Genomic DNA, 18,320 nt, shown 5'->3' with positions numbered 1-18,320 from the left:
AGGGGCGCCCCTGACGCCGCGTTCCCGCAGGTGTCCGCTCGCAAGCGCAAACTTTCCTCGGACGAGGGCGACTCGTGCAGCGAGGAGCCCGACAGCACCACCCCCCCTTCCAAAACGCACAAGGGCGAGCGCAAGGCCCCTTTCCGCTGCCGAAAGTGCGGTTACCTGGCCAGCAGCTCCGCCGACTTCCAGGAGCACATCCCCCAGCACCGGACTGACGAGAGCTCCCACCAGTGCCGCGAGTGCGGGCTCTGCTTCACCTCCCAGGTCTCGCTCAACCGCCACCGTTTCATCACCCACAAGAAGAAGAGAAGCGCGGGGGAGCCGGAGGAACCGGGGCCGCGCAGCCCCCGGGACGGCGCCGCGCAGCACGCGCCCGACGGCAAACTCGCCTGCAAGGTGTGCGGCCGCTGCTTCGACACCCAGCTCAACCTCAAGACGCATTTCCGCACGCACGGCATGGCCTTCATCCGCGCCCGGCAGAACGCCAGCCCGGAGAACTAGCGCCGCCGCCGGGGGAGCCCAACACTTGTAAATAATGGGCGCGGAGCCGCAGTGACCCCGTGTGTCCTCCGTCCCTCCTCCGGTTCGCATGGCGGAGCCGCCAAGAGAGAAGCTGGTCTGCACCGGAGCGTTTCGCTCGCCGGATCGCCCAGGGCACAAAGAGCCGAGTCCGGACGCGCCGCCGCGTCGCGGGGAGACCGAACGGTTTGTTCGCCGCTCGCTGCTCGGTCGTCGACCGCTCCTGGGGACGGGAGGACGTCCCATCGCGCCCCGCAGCGCCGGCGCCACCCCGGGCTCCTCTCCACCCCGGTGCTGCCGGCAAATCGTGACCGCGGTCGCCGGGGCCGCTTCTCCGGCGCAGGACAGAGACGTCTGTGCTGACAACATCACAGCGACATCCACCTTGGTTTGTTGTGTTATTTTTAATCTCCCCCTTTCGAATGTTGCTCGTTTGGGAGCCGGTTCCAGACCCGCAGCCCCAGGTCCCTTCTCGCCGTCACCGCGCGGACTCCGGGCGGTTTGGCTGCTCCCGGTGAGGAGGAAGAAGAGGAAGAGGAGCAGAATTGGGGGCGGCGGAGGCAAAACGAGGCGCGATCCGTCACCGAGAAGCTGCTGCCGGTGAGTCCGGGGGAACCGGTGTCACCCGCTGGTGTCACCACAGCCCGACCCGCGTCCCCGCGAGGGTCTCGATCCCTTTTGGGGGGAATAAAGGAGCAAAACCCAGCCCGAAACGGTGTCGCTGGGGCGTTCTCATCATTTCCTTGTGAATAACCACCCGCTAACGAGCTTTGTAAAGTTGTATCATACACTAAAAGTAACAACCAGAGAACTACTGTTGTGATTTGGGGGGGTTGTTTTGGTGTTGTTTTGGGGTTTGGGTTGATTTATGTGCTGGGCTTGGCCTTTGGTTGCTTTGCCTTGGGGTGGATTCAACCAACACCACAAGACGGGGGGGGGGCCACTTTTTAACCTAAAAGGCGCAAAAGCAACCAAACGCTTCCCAAAAACCCCCGTTGTCCCCCCCCCGAGTGTGTGGGGCCGTGAACGTGTAAATGCTGTTTAATAATAGAGAAGAACCTAAAGTTTCTACGAGTTTTAGAGGAAGGAAACGAATCGCTTTGTAATCTCTTGGTTTTCAAGCACTTCAGTGCCTTTAGAGTGATTTCGGTTCAAAATGGGGGGGGAGGCGGGGTGGGGGGGCCGTGCTCTTGTTTTTAGGGTCGTGCTGATGCTACAGTAAAACTCCGGGCACTGCAGAGCTCTCAGGTATCATTTATTCTTGTAGTAATAACGCAATTAATTAAACTTTTAGTGGTTTAACCCCTGCTGTGCCCTGTCTTGCTTACCTGGCCCCGCGGGGCTGGGGGGGGGCATGTGTGTGTGTGTCCCCCCCCCAGCACAAGGGTGTTGGTCCTGCCCCAAAAAAGGGGTGTCCCCCCCTCCACATCCCCATAGGGCTCATGAGCCCCCCACTGCAACACAGGGAGGGGGGGACCCCCCCCAAAGTGAGGCCTGTGATCCCCTATGGCCGCGGGGTGGGGACCCCCCTGTTCTGTCCCTAATTCCCGCCCCCCCCCCACAAGGTGGTTTGTGGCCACCAGCTTTTTAAAAAGAGAATTGGGGTGGGGGTTTTAATGCTAAAGAAGCGACGGGACAAAGAATTAGTGCTAAACAAAGAGACGGGGGGGGGCAACGCTGCAGCGGGAGGCGGGGGGGACGTGGGGGGGACGCTGCTCTTAAAGCAAAAATAGGGGCTGGAGGGAGCTGGGGAGGGGGGCGGAATTTTGGGGGTGCAGCGCTGGCTCTGCCCCCCCCCCCCCCCCCACGGCCACCCCAGTGGGGAAAGGGGGTCAAACCCCCCCAAGGAGAAGCAGCAGAGAAATTATTGCAAAAGGGACGCAGGGTGGGGGGGGTCACAGTCCCGAATTCCTGGAACGGAGTCAAACCAAAAGGTGCTGGAGGGGGCGGGAGGTGACAGCCCGGGGGCACCAGCCCCGCGTGGGGGGGGCGGGACGGGGCGGGGGGGGCGAGAAACAAAAGGGGCGGCGGGTGGGTGGGGGGGGCGAGCGGGGGGACACGTGGGTGGCACCGGGAGCAGCGGCTCCAGTCACAGCAGGTGCCAAACTGGGGGGGGCCAGGCCTGTGTCCCCCCCGCAAAGGTCCTCAACATCTTGCGGGGACATTCAGGGGACATTCGGTAATACTGCTGGGAGCGCCGTCCCGTCCCCGTCCCCCAACACCGTTACCGCATGATCCGTTTGCGCTTGGATTTTTTCACCAGTGGGTTTTGGTTTCTGGGGTTGGTTGGTTCTTGTCGGTTCTTTTCTTTCCTCGTTTCATTTTTATCGAGGAGTCTTGGCCAAAGCGGCCCCTGGAAAAACGCTGCGACGCGACGTCCTTGTCCCCCCGGGGAGCCCTCACATGATGCCGTTGGTGAGGTACTGGAAGCCGTCGTAGAGCTTGGTGGTGATGGAGCGCATGCTGCCGTCCACCATCTGATCGATCAGCAGCTGCAGCTGCTCCTCCGTCATGTTCATGTGGAAACGCTCCTTCAGGTTGCGGATGGTGGACGAGCCGTGGAAACAGGGGAGCTGCGACCCTGCGGGACAGAGGGACACGGGTTGGTGGCTTCTATCCCCCTTTGTCACCATTTACGGCCCCGTTTTCCTCCCTGCGCTGTTTTTGGGCGCCCCCGGCTCACCCAGCAGAGCCTGGCTCCATCCTCCTGACACTGCCCCTTTCCATCTTGATCCCCAGCAACGAGTCCCCCCTCAGGCTCCTCTTGTCCAGCTCCAGAGCCCCAGCTCCCTCAGCCTTTCCTCACATGGGAGATGCTCCACTCCCTCCAGCATCTTGGTGGCTGCGCTGGACTCTCTCCAGCAGTTCCCTGTCCTGCTGGAGCTGAGGGGCCACAACTGGACACAAGATTCCAGGTGTGGTCTCCCCAGGGCAGAGCAGAGGGGCAGGAGAACCTCTCTGACCTACTGACCACCCCCTTCTAACCCCCCCCAGGTCCCATTGGCTTCCTGGCCACAAGGGCCCAGTGCTGGCTCATGGTCCCCCTGCTGTCCCCAGGACCCCCAGGTCCCTTTTCACTGCTCCAGCAGCTCATTCCCAACTTACACTGGAACCTGGGCTTGTTCTGCCCACATTCAAGACTCTACACTTGCCCTTGTTCTATTTCATTACATTTCTCCCCCCAGCTCTCCAGCCTGTCCAGGTCTCTGATGGCAGCACAGCTCCCAGTGTCACCCACTCCTCCCAGCTTGGTGTCACCAGCAAACTCGCTGACAGTCACTCTATCCCTCCTCTTACCTTGCTGCATGATCTCCACGATCTGCACCACTTTGTCCATGTGCTTGCGGGCAGCGATGAGCCCCTGCAGCATCAGCATCTTGTAGTAGTTGAACATGTCCCCGTCCAGCCCGCCCATCACCTGCGGGGCATTTTAGGGGGGATTCACTTCAAACAGACACCCCCAGTATCCAGGTCCCGAGAGCGGCTGGGCTGAGGTGGCCCAGGAGCCACCGCGGGTGACAAACCCGCCGCAGCGTCACGTCACGTCCCACCCCGTTCACTCACATCCACGAATTCCGTGGTGAGCTTGAAGGCCGACGTCTCAAAGCCGAGATTCCTGGGGGAGCTGGACAGGATGAACCCGAAGTCGATGTGGATGATGTGTCCGTCCGCATCCAGCAAGATGTTGCCGTTGTGCCTGCGCGGGAGAGGGGAAGCGGCCCGTTAAACTTTGCGCACGCCGCGATTTCCCCGCCGAACCCAGGGCTGAAATGATGGATCGCAGGGACTCGCCTGTCCTTGACCTGCAGCAGGTAGCACACCAGGCAGTAACCGGCGCAGCTCTGCACGAAGTTCCTCTGCGCCGTCAGGAAGGACTCGGTGTTGTAATTCCCGTGTTCCTGCAGGAAATAGTCCAGCAGCGAGAGCAGCGATTGCTTCTTGATTTGGTGGATGGACACGGCGTTCACCACGGGCTCAATCATGCCGCTGTCGGCGGAGATGACGAGGATTTTGTATGGCTTGATCCAGAGCGGGACGCGCTCCTGTTCCCAGATGGACTGCGGGAGAGAGCGAGAAGATCCCTCAGGGCCCCCCCGGGCGGCGCGGCCCCCGCGCAGCCGCTCAACCCCTCACCTGCAGCTGCTTGAGGACCTGGAACGCCAAGAGCTCCTGCCGCAGGTCGTCCCCGCACTTGACGATGACGGAGAGGAGGCGCCAGGAGGGCAGGTGGCCATAGGGGGAACCTTCGCGGATCCTCCTGGGGGGAATCACAGGATGGGAGGGGTTGGAGGGCCCTGGAAAGCTCATCCAGTGCAACCCCCCCGGAGCAGGAACACCCAGCTGAGGTTCCACAGGAAGGTGTCCAGGGGTTGGAATGTCTGCACAGAAGGAGACTCCACACCCTCCCTGGGCAGCCTGGGCCAGGCTCTGCCACCCTCACCCCAACAAGTTGCTTCTCATCTTCCAGCGGAACCTCCTGTGTTGCAGTTTGCACCCATTGCCCCTTGTCCTGTCCCTGTTGTCACCAGCAGAGCCTGGCTCCATCCTCCTGACACTGCCCCTTTCCATCTTGATCCCCAGCAATGAGTCCCCCCTCAGGCTCCTCTTGTCCAGCTCCAGAGCCCCAGCTCCCTCAGCCTTTCCTCACCCGGGAGATGCTCCACTCCCTCCAGCATCTTGGTGGCTGCGCTGGACTCTCTCCAGCAGTTCCCTGTCCTGCTGGAGCTGAGGGGCCACAACTGGACACAAGATTCCAGGTGTGGTCTCCCCAGGGCAGAGCAGAGGGGCAGGAGAACCTCTCTGACCTACTGACCACCCCCTTCTAACCCCCCCAGGTCCCATTGGCTTCCTGGCCACAAGGGCCCAGTGCTGGCTCATGGTCCCCCTGCTGTCCCCAGGACCCCCAGCTCCCTTTTCTCTGCTCCAACAGCTCATTCCCAACTTACACTGAACCTGGGGTTGTTCTGCCCACATTCAAGACTCTACACTTGTTCTATTTCATTAATATGGGACAAGGAGGGGAGCATGGCGGGGGGGCCACACCCAGGGCTATGGGGCCCCGGTACCGCAGAGCTCCGCACAACAGCAGCTCCCAAGTACAACGCGGACAAACCCGCAGGTTTATAGAGCCCGAGCGCTCTTGCTCAGGTTGAAATTTGAGCGTTGGACATGCAATTATTGATGAGGAACACAACCGAGTTTATTCTGCACCAGGTCAAACTCCTCTGATAGAAGAGATGCCCGTGAGTACCCGGTAACACCCCTCAAATCCCAATGCCAGGGCAGCAAACCCGCTGTGAATTCTGATTCTCTCCCTCCTTGAGTGCACCCGCTGCTCTCTGCCCAACCCACGGGACCCAAAGTCAGGGCCACGGAGCCATTTCCTTGTCCAAAGTCCCGTGGCGCCCGTCCCATCCCGTCCCCCGCGTCCCTTCCAGCCCTACCTGACTTTCTCCTGCCAGGGCTCCTTGAGCGCGACGGCCGACGGGTCCTCGGGGTCCCTCCGGAAGGCGGTGGGGGTGTGCGCCAGCTGCTCCGAGAGCCGCCGCCTGCCGGACGCGGCCGTTACGGAGCGAAACGCGGCGTCCGGAGAGAAAACACCATCCCCACGCACTCCCAGAGCCTTTTCCGGCCAAACCACCTCATGAATCTCAAGGATTCACCCCAAACCCGGAGCCAGGGAGGGAAACGCTGCGCGGGGGCAGCACCAGCCCAGCCCTCAATGTCTTGCCACCCAGAGATTGCACAGTGCAAATCTAGCGGACAAATCTCAGCCCGCTCTAAAATTTGGGCTGTAAGCAGCGGTGGCCTCACCTGATGTCCCCGGCGGCGATGAAGACGGGCTCGCGGCTCTCCTGGCTGGTGATGCTGTCCACCGAGAACTGCGAGATGTTGTCGCAGCTGTTGGTGTGGATCTCCGGCAGCTGCCAGGTGGGAAAAGGCGCCAGAGGTGGGATGCGGCGGCCGCTCGGAGCCGCCGTCCCCGCCGCCGGGCGCTCGACTCACCTCCACCTGCAGCTCCACGATGTCGTCCACCGACCAGGCCTCGTCGTCGTTGTCGTAGTTGGGGACGGTGGAGAAGCTGCCGGTCCTCTGCTCGTGGGTGATGCCGCACTCGGGGAGGTTCTCGGCCGAGCGGGTGCTGCGGATGCGGTTCTCGGGGATGCGGGCGGGAACATTCGCGGTGTCGAAATTGTCACATTCAAGTACTTCAACGTAGATTAAATAGGGAGCCTGGGGGGGTGCAAAATGTGTGTTATCAGAATCGCAGAATGTCAGGGGTTGGAAGGGACCCCAAAAGCTCATCCAGTGCAGGAGCAGGAACACCCAGCTGAGGTTCCACAGGAAGGTGTCCAGGGGTTGGAATGTCTGCAGAGAAGGAGACTCCACACCCTCCCTGGGCAGCCTGGGCCAGGCTCTGCCACCCTCACCCCAACAAGTTGCTTCTCATCTTCCAGCGGAACCTCCTGTGTTGCAGTTTGCACCCATTGCCCCTTGTCCTGTCCCTGGTTGTCACCAGCAGAGCCTGGCTCCATCCTCCTGACACTGCCCCTTTCCATCTTGATCCCAGCAATGAGTCCCCCCTCAGGCTCCTCTTGTCCAGCTCCAGCGCCCCAGAGGCTACAGGAGGCGGCACGACGCTCTTAACCCTTCCACAGGGTTTTTATGGCAATTAGATGCCCTCAACGAGGACAAAAAGCCGCTTTCGGATGGAAAAGGCCCCAAAGCCGCTGTCCTACCTTGTCCTTAGAGTTGAGGACGACGGCCTGGCTGTGCGGCACGCGCACCACGTGGTGGTCGAAGCCGGCGGTGGGGAGCCAGGCGCGCGCCGGCAGCTTGTGGTTGAGCAGCGACAGCTCCGAGATGAGCCGCTGCGTCTTCTGCTCTTTGGTGGGCAGGGTGGCCAAGCGCTTCCCGATGGCGATCAGGGACTTGATGAACTCCCGCTCGGGAGCGAGTCTGACGGGCTGGGGGGGGTCAGAGGGGGGAGAATTAGAAAGGTGAGGGGGTTGAGGAGACATCGGTGGGGTTTGCAAATGGGCTCTGTGGGTTAAATCGCCGCGATTCACCCCAAAGGTGCTTCCCGTCCCTCCCTCTTGGATGACGCTCCTGTCTGGCTCGTCAACCGCAGGCAGAGCAGCATCAAATCGCTTTTGCCACACATCCTCCCCAAAATCCCAGCGCCCGCATCCCCACCACAAACCCGCGGGTCCCCCAGAGCAAATCAGCCTTGTCCCCGCTTTATTTTCTCTTTATCAATTGCTCAATCCCATCATCTCAAGATCAAACCGAAGCCCCTCAGACCCCCACAGGTTAACCCGAGCCCTTCGTTCCGCTTTGTCCCGTTTAAATCACGTTTAAATCACGTTTAAATCACGACCGCGGCCGATTTTTGCCGTTGCGGGTGCAGAATGAAACTCGGCGCGATCATGCTGCAAACGCACATGCAACAAGCGGGAGAAGGGGAAGCCGAGGAGCCGCCGCCGAGCGACACGAAGGAAATTAGAAAGATGGGGCTGGGGGGGGGTCCCTTTTGGGAAAGGGCGGGTGGGAAGCGGTTTGTCTGTCCCAAATCCTCCCTCGCAGTGCGTTGAACGCAAGATCTCGCTCATTTAATCCAGTTCTGCGCAAAGTGGGATGATATTCCAAGTGCCTCCTGCTCCCCAGGGTTTGCACATCCCCGATATTATCCCCAAATCTCCGCTTTCTACGGCAAAACCGCGGCCACCCCAAGGACCAGCCCCCCCCATGGACTCAAGGGTTGGAAACACCCCAGCGGTGCCGCCGATTCACCGGCACCGATAACCGGGATTTAGAAACCGTTCAGTTTGATACAGGGTTTAATAAATAATCTGGGTCCAAGGGGAGGAGAAATCGCCACCTGCGATTTGCAAAATAAAGCCACTTTTACCTAAAAGTGGGGGGGCAAAGCGGGACGGGGAGCCCCACGTCCTACCCGCCCCCCCCAGCCTCGCGCCGCTTCAAGATGCTGCTGATTCCAAATAGAAATACAATGAAAAGGGCTCGTTTTGAAGGAAAAACATCAGGGAGACGCTGGGTTTTGATTGAAAGAACAAAGCTCAACGCTTTACCCCTTTCCCCGAAAATAAGACCTACCCCAAAATTAAGCCCTAGTGGCATTTGTTTCGGGATTTTTTGGGGATGCTCAAAATTTAAGCCCTACTCCAAAAATAAGCCCTAGAGGCTGCTATACATGTGAAAAAGTCAGCGTCTTCTGGAGCAAAAATTAATACCAACCCTGTCTTATTTTCGGGGAAAAAGGGTAGAAGGGGGGGAACCGATTCGTGGGAGAAAAGCAAATTAAATCTCATCCAGCAGAGATGATTTTCGGTCAAATCGAAGGAAACAGCATTTCCTCTTCCATCCGCCCTGGCCCACGCGAGGTTCCTCTCTCCTTTGCTTTGTGTTTTATGATTTTTAGGGGGGGTGAGACGTGAGCCCCCCCAGGGCACCCCCAGTTCCTTGGGGTCGTGTGGCCGGATTGGAGCCAAACCAGCGGGTTTGCCCAAAGCTGTGTTTCCCGGGGCCGGTGGGGGGGACACGCGGAGCAGGGGGTGGGGACAGGGGGTGCGGGGGACAGGAGGTGCTGCTGGGTTGGGGACATGGTGTTGGTAGGTTGGGGACACAGAGTTTGGGGTCACAAGAGATGCTGCTGGGTTGGGGACACGGAGTTTGGGGGTCACAGGAGATGCTGCTGGGTTGGGGACATGGAGTTTGGGGTCACAGGAGATGCTGCTGGGTTGGGGACACAGAATTTGGGTGGCAGAGAAGATGCTGCTGGGTTGGGGACACAGTGTGTGGGTCACAGGAGATGCCGCTGGGTTGGTGACACGGTGCTGCTGGGTTGGGGACACAGCGTAGGGGTCACAGGAGATGCCGCTGGGTTAGTGACACGGTGCTGCTGGGTTGGGGACATGGAGTTTGGGGGCCACAGGAGATGCTCCTGGGTTGGGGACATGGAGTTTGGGGCACAGGAGATGCCGCTGGGTTGGGGACACGGTGCTGCTGGGTTGGGGACACAGTGTAGGGGTCACAGGAGATGCTGCTGGGTTGGGGACATGGAGTTTGGGGCACAGGAGACGTTGCTGGGTTGGGGACATGGCGTTTGGGGCATAGGAGACGTTGCTGGGTTGGGGACACAGTGTAGGGGTCACAGGAGATGCCACTGGGTTGGGGACACGGTGCTGCTGGGTTGGGGTCATAGAGTTTAAGGGGCACAGGAGATGCTGCTGGGTTGGGGACACGGTGCCGGTGGGTTGGGGACACGGTGTGGGGGTCACAGGAGATGCTGCTGTGCTGGGGACACGGTGTGTGGGTCACAGGAGATGCTGCTGTGCTGGGGACACGGTGCCGGTGGGTTGGGGACACGGTGTGGGGGTCACAGGAGATGCCGCTGTGCTGGGGACACACTGTGCGGGTGGCAGAGGAGATGCTGCTGCAGGGCGGGCCAGGCGGGGGGACAGACAGACGGACGGACAGACCGGCCACTTACGGGAGAACACGACTTATGGAGACTTTCCGAGCTGGAGGAGAGCTCCTGGGGACGGGGCGGTGACAAGACACAGGAGAGAAAGCAACAGTTTAGCTCCAGCTTCTCCATTCCCAACCAGCACTTGCCGCTTCGGTTCAGTTTGGGTTTGGTTTTCTTCTCCCCACCCATCACAATTTGGCGGCGTTTTAATTAGGAAGCAAACGGGGAGCGGGGCTGATGGTTCCGAGCAGAACCTACCGCTAAACGCCCCAAAAACCGACTTTCTCGGGTCACATTGTGCCCATTTCTGCCCCAAAAGCAGCTTCGAAAACACTTGGTTTGAATTCCCTTGGGTCTAATTTACCTCCTCATTTCAGCAGATAAAATCAACCCTATGGAAACACCCCTAAAGATTAATAAACCTGACAACTCAACTATTCCCACCATCGACGAGACGGTTCGAATCGGCCCGTAAATCCATCATTTCATGCAAAAAGCAACCAAAAATATAATAATAGAGCTTTGCGCCCGTAAGAACCAGCGGGGAATTGGTTTTAAAACCCACTGCCCAAAAAGCAACACATGGGTCTCAGGATGGTAATTAGTGATCCGCTAATTACGTAGGAAATAATGGTGTTTGCAACGAGCAAGGGCAGAGTTTCCAAATCCCCCTCAGATTTAGGCTCAGCAAATCCTGCCCTTAAACCAAAGCTTAGTGCTGAGTTTAAGGTGTCAGGGAGTCAATGCGCGGAACTCAACTCATGATTCAATTAGCAGTTTTCTAATTAGATTTCCTTTTTATTTGACTAGAGGAAGCAGTTGGGCCAAACGTTTCCCGTTTAAACGGAGCCGCTTTGGATCAGCCGGCGACCAATAAACCACTAAACCCAATTCAAAAGCCGCTTTTCCCCACCCGCTCTGCGCATTTTGACCCTTGATCTCCGCTCCCGATCCCAGACTCGGGCGCTGTGATTTATTGGGTTCCGTCGAGTTCCTCCCCTCACCTTGAAAACTCAACACCGAGTGGCCCGCGACATTTAATCCGGGCTTTGTTTTTAGGCTGGAGAAACGCGAAACCAGCCTGAAAAGCAGAGGGATGGATGCGTGGATCCGCGTTCCGAGCTCGCGGCTTTTCCTTCGCGTTCATCGCAACGTGACAAGCGCCAGGTAGATTTAAACCATTAGGACGACGTTCCGGACGCCTAAAAGAGGGGAAAGGCCAGATCCACCCCATCCGGCCCCACCACGCTCTAAAACCAACGTGGGGATTTCTTCCCTTAAGCAGCGTTAATACCGGCTTTGGGTCTGACTCAGCTAATCCAGAACGGCAGCGAAGGACGGAGGCACCTTTAGGAGCCCGCTCTTGTATTTCAGCCCCGCGCGCACCCGCAAAGCTCCGGTTTTGCCTCCCTGCAGCCCTTCCAGACGCGTTTTAACCCATTTATCTATTTCACGCTGTAAAATCCCCATTTTAAGGCAATTTAAGGCAATTTGCGGCTGCTCCCAGCACAACTCAATCCAGCCATCTGCTGTTTTCCCGGACTGCGGGCAAACCAGCTTAGATATGAAATCAAGTTAAAGCGGCCAATTCCAAATTCGCACCACCTGGGCAGCTCTTGGGCTGCTTTCAAACTGGAGATTTCAAAGATTTCAATATATTTTGAATATTTTGCTGGTGGAGAATATTCTGCGGCTGGAAAGTTCTTATGGTGTCGCCGTGAGCATTTAAACAGCTCGTGGGGCGATCAAAACGCGTTTCAAAGCTCAACAAGAGAAGCCCTTGGCAGTGCCGCTCTCATCCATCATTTATGGAAAGCTTCGCTTTCCATTATTCAAGCGGCCGCGAGCACAAGAGACCTCGGCGTGTCCCGTTTCCATCCCACAGAGACACCCAAGAGTCATTGACCCCCCGTCTGGCTCCACACCGGCCCCCAAAAGAGGCAGAAAGCCCAAGCAGGGCTCGGCAAAGCCTTCGGTTTACCTGCCCACGGCCTGTTCCGCCTGCAATTAAACCCCATTGCTAAGTCTGAACAAGTCGGGACACGGAGGAAACCAGATTTACAACAGCCAGATCGTAAAAGAGAGAGCAGGTGAGGTGTGGGAATTCACAGGATCCCAGGATGTCAGGGGTTGAAGGGCCCTGGAAAGCTCATCCAGTGCAATCCCCCGGAGCAGGAACACCCAGCTGAGGTTCCACAGGAAGGTGTCCAGGGGTTGGAATGTCTGCAGAGAAGGAGACTCCACACCCTCCCTGGGCAGCCTGGGCCAGGCTCTGCCACCCTCACCCCAACAAGTTGCTTCTCATCTTCCAGCGGAACCTCCTGTGTTGCAGTTTGCACCCATTGCCCCTTGTCCTGTCCCTGGTTGTCACCAGCAGAGCCTGGCTCCATCCTCCTGACACTGCCCCTTTCCATCTTGATCCCCAGCAATGAGTCCCCCCTCAGGCTCCTCTTGTCCAGCTCCAGAGCCCCAGCTCCCTCAGCCTTTCCTCACCCGGGAGATGCTCCACTCCCTCCAGCATCTTGGTGGCTGCGCTGGACTCTCTCCAGCAGTTCCCTGTCCTGCTGGAGCTGAGGGGCCACAACTGGACACAAGATTCCAGGTGTGGTCTCCCCAGGGCAGAGCAGAGGGGCAGCAGAACCTCTCTGACCTACTGACCACCCCCTTCTAACCCTCCCCAGGTCCCATTGGCTTCCTGGCCACAAGGGCCCAGTGCTGGCTCATGGTCCCCCTGCTGTCCCCAGGACCCCCAGCTCCCTTTTCACTGCTCCAACAGCTCATTCCCAACTTACACTGGAACCTGGGCTTGTTCTGCCCACATTCAAGACTCTACCCTTGCCCTTGTTCTATTTCATCACATTTCTCCCCCCAGCTCTCCAGCCTGTCCAGGTCTCTGATGGCAGCACAGCTCCCAGTGTCACCCACTCCTCCCAGCTTGGTGTCACCAGCAAACTCGCTGACAGTCACTCTATTCCCTCATCCAAATCACTCGTGAATATATTGAATAGTGCTGGTCCCAGTACCGACCCCGGAGGCACCGCACTGGATACAGGCCTCCAAGGGGACTCTGCCCCATTGACCACAATTCGGCGATGCAGGAGGTGACTCGCTCATCCTCACCCAGATTTCTGCCTCACCTCGAAGCCACCAAACATCCTCCCTGCCCCTCACACTGAGGAAAATCCCCCCTGGGGCGCAACCCACCGGCGTGCAGCACTTTTAGACACCCCCAAAACAACAATTCAACCGTTTGCAGCAACCAGGACCGCTTAAAAACCCCACGCGCGGTAAAGAAGGAGCCACGCGATGCGAACCAGCGGCCGCGGAGAACCCCAACGTTACCTCCTCCTCGCTCTCCACTTTGGGATTGCTGGCTGTGCGCTTCAGGTTGCTGCTCAGGCTGATGGTGACGGTGGCGTCCGATTTGGACCTCTGGTGAGTCCTTTTAGAAGGGGACAAGCCCGTGTCGGGCGCCGGGCTCAGCGACGGCAGCTCCCTCTTCTTGTGAGCCGGCTTCAGCTCGTCCGAGAGGATGAGCTTGCGCAGCTTGGTCCCGCGGGAGTGGCGCTGGGTGGAGATGTGCATGTCGGAGGAGTAGGCGCCCAGCAGCAGGGCGCACTGCAGCGAGAAGTTGATGCTCTGCCGGCAGCGGTGCACGATGTAGGGTTTGATGGCGTCCCCCACATCCTCGTCCATGTGGATGTACATGTTGAGCAGCTGCGGCAGGTAGAAGTCGACCTCCTCGTTCCTGAAGCAGAACAACCTGTTCCCGATGTAAGCCTGCACGCCGGGTTCCTTTGAGTTGTACAGGTATGAAATGGCCATGGAAATATCAAAGAGTTTGGACTCAAAGAGCCGGAGGAGCCAGGATTGCTTGGCCGAGTTGTTCTTCTGCCGCTTGCGGGCGCTTTTCACCGTGTTGGCCGCCGCCTCGTCCTCCTCCCTAATCCTGGAGGCCGCGCCGGGGGGATCGTCCAAGCACCGGATCTCGCAGCCGTCGCCGACGTCTCCGTTGGCCAAATCCGCCGCGGCGCGCGGCGCCGGCTCCGCCGCGGGGTCCGAACAGGCGCCGTGCAGCAGCTTCACCTTCTCCAGGACCTCCTCGCAGGCCTTCTTGGCCACCTCGGGGTCGATGACGGCCAGCTCGCCGACGCCTTCCGCGATGACGCTGAGGGCCGTCCCGCCGCTCCCCGGCTCCGCCACCGAGTCGCCCATAGCAGCGGCGGGTCCGTGTGCTTCAAAGCTGGAAACGGCAAGAATAAAGACAAAAAGAATCAGGGATAGAGCTGGCAGAGGAGAAGCGGAGGGTGGGAAAACAGGAATCGGCGCTGCCTCGAGCGCAGGTTTGGCGCAAAGCTCTTGTCTGGGCAGCGCGCGAGGCCGAGCCGGTCGCGATGGGTTCTTAAAGGTCTTTGCGGTCCCTTCCCCTCAGACCTGGGAGAGCTGGAAGCGTCTATCAGCCATTACACAAAATTCCCCCGTTACCATGACGATAAAAAACCTGAGCGAGCCAAAAAGAGATGGAAAAAGGGGGAAAAAAGAAGCAGGTTGCTTTGTGCTGGTTTTTTTTGCCACGCTGGGGCCAGAGCGCCGCGGGGCCCGGTGGCTCCGCTTCCCCCTAAAAATGTCACTTATCCCCCGTGCTGGTTTGGCTCGTTTAAGCCGAGGGTGACAGCGAGATGTGGCGCTGGGACGGCGAATCCTTCATGCTGGATGAGCCCGAGCGAGAGCCGGGGCTGTGGGGAAAAGGTCCCCGCGTTCAAAGTCCGGACACCGACTCCGTGATGACGTGTCCTGCCCGACGCTCCGCACTCGATTCCGCTTTTCAAACCCGATAAACGAGGGATCGAATAGTGAAATTATTGATATTGAAACATCGCAATGAGATATTTCCCCGTTAGTTCAGCGACCCTGCTTGATGTGTTTATTCCTAACGCAGCTCCCGAGATGGGGGAAAGGGGAACGCGGGTGTTTCTAGCGGCGCGTCCGGACGCGAGCGCCGCTTCCCACAGCCCCGATTCCCCCTCGATACCACAGCGCTTCAGCTCTAACCAGGAGGTGACAAATCCCGGCCAAAGTCCAGCGGCGCAGCCCCGGCCCCGCGGCGGCAACGCGCGACGTTTCCCTCCGGCGCAAATCCCGCGTGCTTCAAATTTTTGTGGTCATTAGATCCCCGAGCCCCTGCCCGCCAAAGGAAGCTGGTTTTCCTTCTTAGGCTCGCGCCACAAAAGCCCAGACGGGCTAATTTTTCAATTAACACCGCGCCAGCAAGAAGGATCCGGAGGGGAAGTGGGGCCAAGCGGGAATCGCACCGGCGCTCCCGCCGAGACAACCGGGGTGACAAACGGAGCTTTTCGCCACCGTCACCCGGCCGGTGACGCTGGAGCCGGACAGAGCTCGCAGCTGCCGAGAGGGTTAAACTCGGATTAGGGAGCTGCGCAAGATAAATCCGCCCACGGGCCGGCAGCGCTACCTCGGGCACGGCTGCCAGACCCACGCGGCGCCTTGGGTTTTGTTTTAAATCAGCGCATTGACTCCTTATGATGATTATTTTGCTCTCCAGCCCCCCCCCGACACTCACACAGCCGGTGATGTCCCAACGAGGGGGCCGATCAGGGCTCGCTGAGGACTCATCCCCGCTCCTATCGCGCCCCAAAATCGCTCCTCGGCCTCGCTGTGTTTCTCCTCCGCTCGCATCTCCGCTTGTTAAACGCATCTATTCGCCTCTCGAGGCTCAGCGGAACCCCCCCCGTCCCAACAGCGATTAAAACTGCAGGCGGTGAAGCAATCCGGGCTGGAAAACAGGCTGAGCTGGGTTCACGCGGCTCGTCCTCCACCCACGGCCCTAACGGGCCAAGTTTCTCTCCGGGGGAACGGCCCCAAAGCCGGGGATTAAACAGGGAATAAGGAAAAGCCCCTGTTAGCACAGACAGTGCCCGTGAAGCAGCCGTGCGGGCGTCGGAGAGCGCGGCTCCCTCGGGAAGGGGCAAAAGCAGAGGGGGATCCACGGGAACACAGCGGCAGCCTCACGGGGGAACAGCAAAACAAGAAAGATCTCGCTCCTGCCTGACTGGAATAAGAAATATTAACCCTGGCACACGCCCAGGGGGCCGGGATGAAGCCGCACCAAGACATCTGGTCTCCATTAGGCCGCGTTACTTTTTGTTTTGCTCAGCACCGCCGGCCTTCGGGCAGCGACTCGGCCCCTAAATCCGGGAGGAAATCAAAGGCAGGCTGGGGGAAATGCAGCGGGAGAAGGGGGTAATGAACGGCTCCGGGGGCACCCGATGGGAGCGACGGCGCCGACTCCCAGCGCTCACCCGCAGCAAACTATTGATATTTGGTGTGACATCTCTCCTCAAAGTCCTTGCGCCTCCTGCAATGTGGGAGCCCTAAAACCCCCCCCGACCTCTGCAAAGCGCTCGAGCCCTTCGGAAAAGGCGGCTTATCGGGGCAACATTTCGGCGAGGAAGCTGCAAGTGGGGACAAACGCTCCCAGCACATCTGTACCCAGCTTCGTCCCCACGCTGCTCCAACCAGGGGTTGAAGAGAGGCAGAGGATGGCAAAGGCAATGATTAATTAGTATTAATCATGCCTAAAGTTACTATCAACCCAAAGTAGAAGTTTTGGGGGGCGCAAAAGCATCGCGGGATCACTAACCCGGCTCGGCGCCCACCGACCCAGCGCGTTACGCAATATCTCCGCTCTTTAAGTAGATATTTTAGGCAATTCCAAAGCGCGAGGGGCAGCAGATGGCTGGGGGGGTGGCGGTGAAGCCTCGTCAGAAACGACAGGAGGAAATTTGCTGGAGAAGTGGCTGAGCGGGGCTTTGCAAAGCTCGGCCTGCAGCGGGAGCTTGGCTTAGTGCTGAGGGGATGGGGGGGGACAGGGTCCTCCCTGGGGATTTGGGGACAGCAGCTGGGGGCGGTTGTCACCGTGTCCCCAGGAAGGGGAAGGAGAAGGAGAAAGGGAAGGAGAAGGAGGAGAGAGGGAGAAGGAGAAGGAGGAGGGGAGGAAGAAGAAGAAGGAGGGGGAGGAAGAAAGAAGGAGGGGGAGGAAGAAAGAAGGAGGGGAGGAAGAAAGAAGGAAGGAGGGGAGGAAGAAAGAAGGAAGGAGGGGAGGAAGAAAGAAGGAAGGAGGGGAGGAAGAAAGAAGGAAGGAGGGGAGGAAGAAAGAAGGAAGAGGGGAGGAAGAAAGAAGGAAGGAGGGGAGGAAGAAAGAAGGAAGGAGGGGAGGAAGAAAGAAGGAAGGAGGGGAGGAAGAAAGAAGGAAGGAGGGGAGGAAGAAAGAAGGAAGGAGGGGAGGAAGAAAGAAGGAAGGAGGGGAGGAAGAAAGAAGGAAGGAGGGGAGGAAGAAAGAAGGAAGGAGGGGAGGAAGAAAGAAGGAAGGAGGGGAGGAAGAAAGAAGGAAGGAGGGGAGGAAGAAAGAAGGAAGGAGGGGAGGAAGAAAGAAGGAAGGAGGGGAGGAAGAAAGAAGGAAGGAGGGGAGGAAGAAAGAAGGAAGGAGGGGAGGAAGAAAGAAGGAAGGAGGGGAGGAAGAAAGAAGGAAGAGGGGAGGAAGAAGAAGGAGGGGAGGAAGAAGAAGAAGGAGGGGAGGAAGGAGGAGAAAGGGAGCAAGAAGGAGAAAAGGGGAGAAGGAGAAGGAGAGGAGAAGAAGGGGAAGGGGCAGAAGGGGAAGGGGCAGAAGGGGAAGGGGCAGAAGGGGAAGGGGCAGGAGCAGCGGCCGTACCTGCAGCGATCGCGGCCCGTCCGGCCGCCTCTCCGCCCGGGGACGCCGACGCTCGGGGCAGCGCAGGCGGCTCATCTTGCGGCAGCGGCTCCGCGGGCTCGGGCCCGATCGGCTGCACCGGGGAGGAGGAAAAAGATTTTAAAAATAAGAAAAAAACAAGGGGAAAAGGGGATTTTCCTGCGCGACGAGGCGCCGCGGCCCGCAGAGCCCCGGAGGCCCCGGGAGGAAGCGGCGGCTCCCCAGGAAGACCCGGGGCCGGGACCGGCGACTGAGCTCCCGGAGCGACCGCAAAACCGACTCCGGAGACCCCCCCGTCCTCACCCCCCGCCCGGGGTGACGGCGCCGCCGCGGCCCGGCCCGGGGGGACAGGCCCGGGGTGCCGGGGAGGCCGCGGGGACGCAGGGGAGGCCGCGGGGGGCCCCGGGGTTCCCCCGCCCGGTGCTCCCGGCGCTCCCGGGGCCGGTTCGGCGCTCACCTGCGCGGGGCCGGAGCGGAGCGGGCGGAGCGGGGGAGGCCCCGGGCTGCGCGCGCCGCCGCCTCACGGGGCTGAGGGGACGGGACGGGCCTGCCCGCCCG

At 59.4% G+C, this 18,320-nt stretch overlaps 2 protein-coding genes across 8 annotated transcripts in view; one reads left to right on the top strand and one right to left on the bottom strand.

Moving 5' to 3' along the window:
• Positions 1-2,517, top strand: part of ZNF687 (zinc finger protein 687) — a 19,449-nt gene extending 16,932 nt beyond the window's left edge. For all 6 annotated transcript variants that reach the window (XM_082073095.1, XM_082073090.1, XM_082073092.1 and 3 more), the window contains one exon: positions 31-2,517. In XM_082073095.1, the coding sequence (XP_081929221.1) occupies positions 31-504 (474 nt within the window). In that variant the 3' untranslated portion in view covers positions 505-2,517. The remainder of the gene's footprint in view (positions 1-30) is intronic.
• Positions 2,275-18,320, bottom strand: PI4KB (phosphatidylinositol 4-kinase beta). Of its 2 annotated transcripts, XM_082073100.1 has the most exons (12): positions 18,220-18,320; positions 17,745-17,856; positions 13,358-14,258; positions 7,263-7,490; positions 6,529-6,756; positions 6,337-6,446; positions 5,967-6,071; positions 4,657-4,780; positions 4,315-4,580; positions 4,087-4,219; positions 3,820-3,940; positions 2,277-3,103 (listed from the first exon to the last, which is right to left on the bottom strand). In XM_082073100.1, the coding sequence occupies exons 3-12, from the start codon at positions 14,228-14,230 to the stop codon at positions 2,922-2,924; spliced, it is 2,370 nt and encodes a 789-aa protein (XP_081929226.1). In that variant the 5' UTR covers positions 14,231-14,258; positions 17,745-17,856; positions 18,220-18,320; the 3' UTR covers positions 2,277-2,921. The 2 variants fall into 2 exon arrangements, with proteins under 2 accessions (XP_081929225.1, XP_081929226.1); XM_082073099.1 differs by lacking the exons at positions 17,745-17,856; positions 18,220-18,320 and adding an exon at positions 15,597-15,732 and having other exon boundaries at positions 2,275-3,103.

Source organism: Streptopelia decaocto (genome assembly GCF_964273445.1).
Source record: "Streptopelia decaocto genome assembly, chromosome: 26".
Lineage (NCBI taxonomy): Eukaryota > Metazoa > Chordata > Aves > Columbiformes > Columbidae > Streptopelia > Streptopelia decaocto.
The sequence above is the reverse complement of the archived record's forward strand: the minus strand, read 5'-3'. Positions and strand labels throughout refer to the sequence as shown.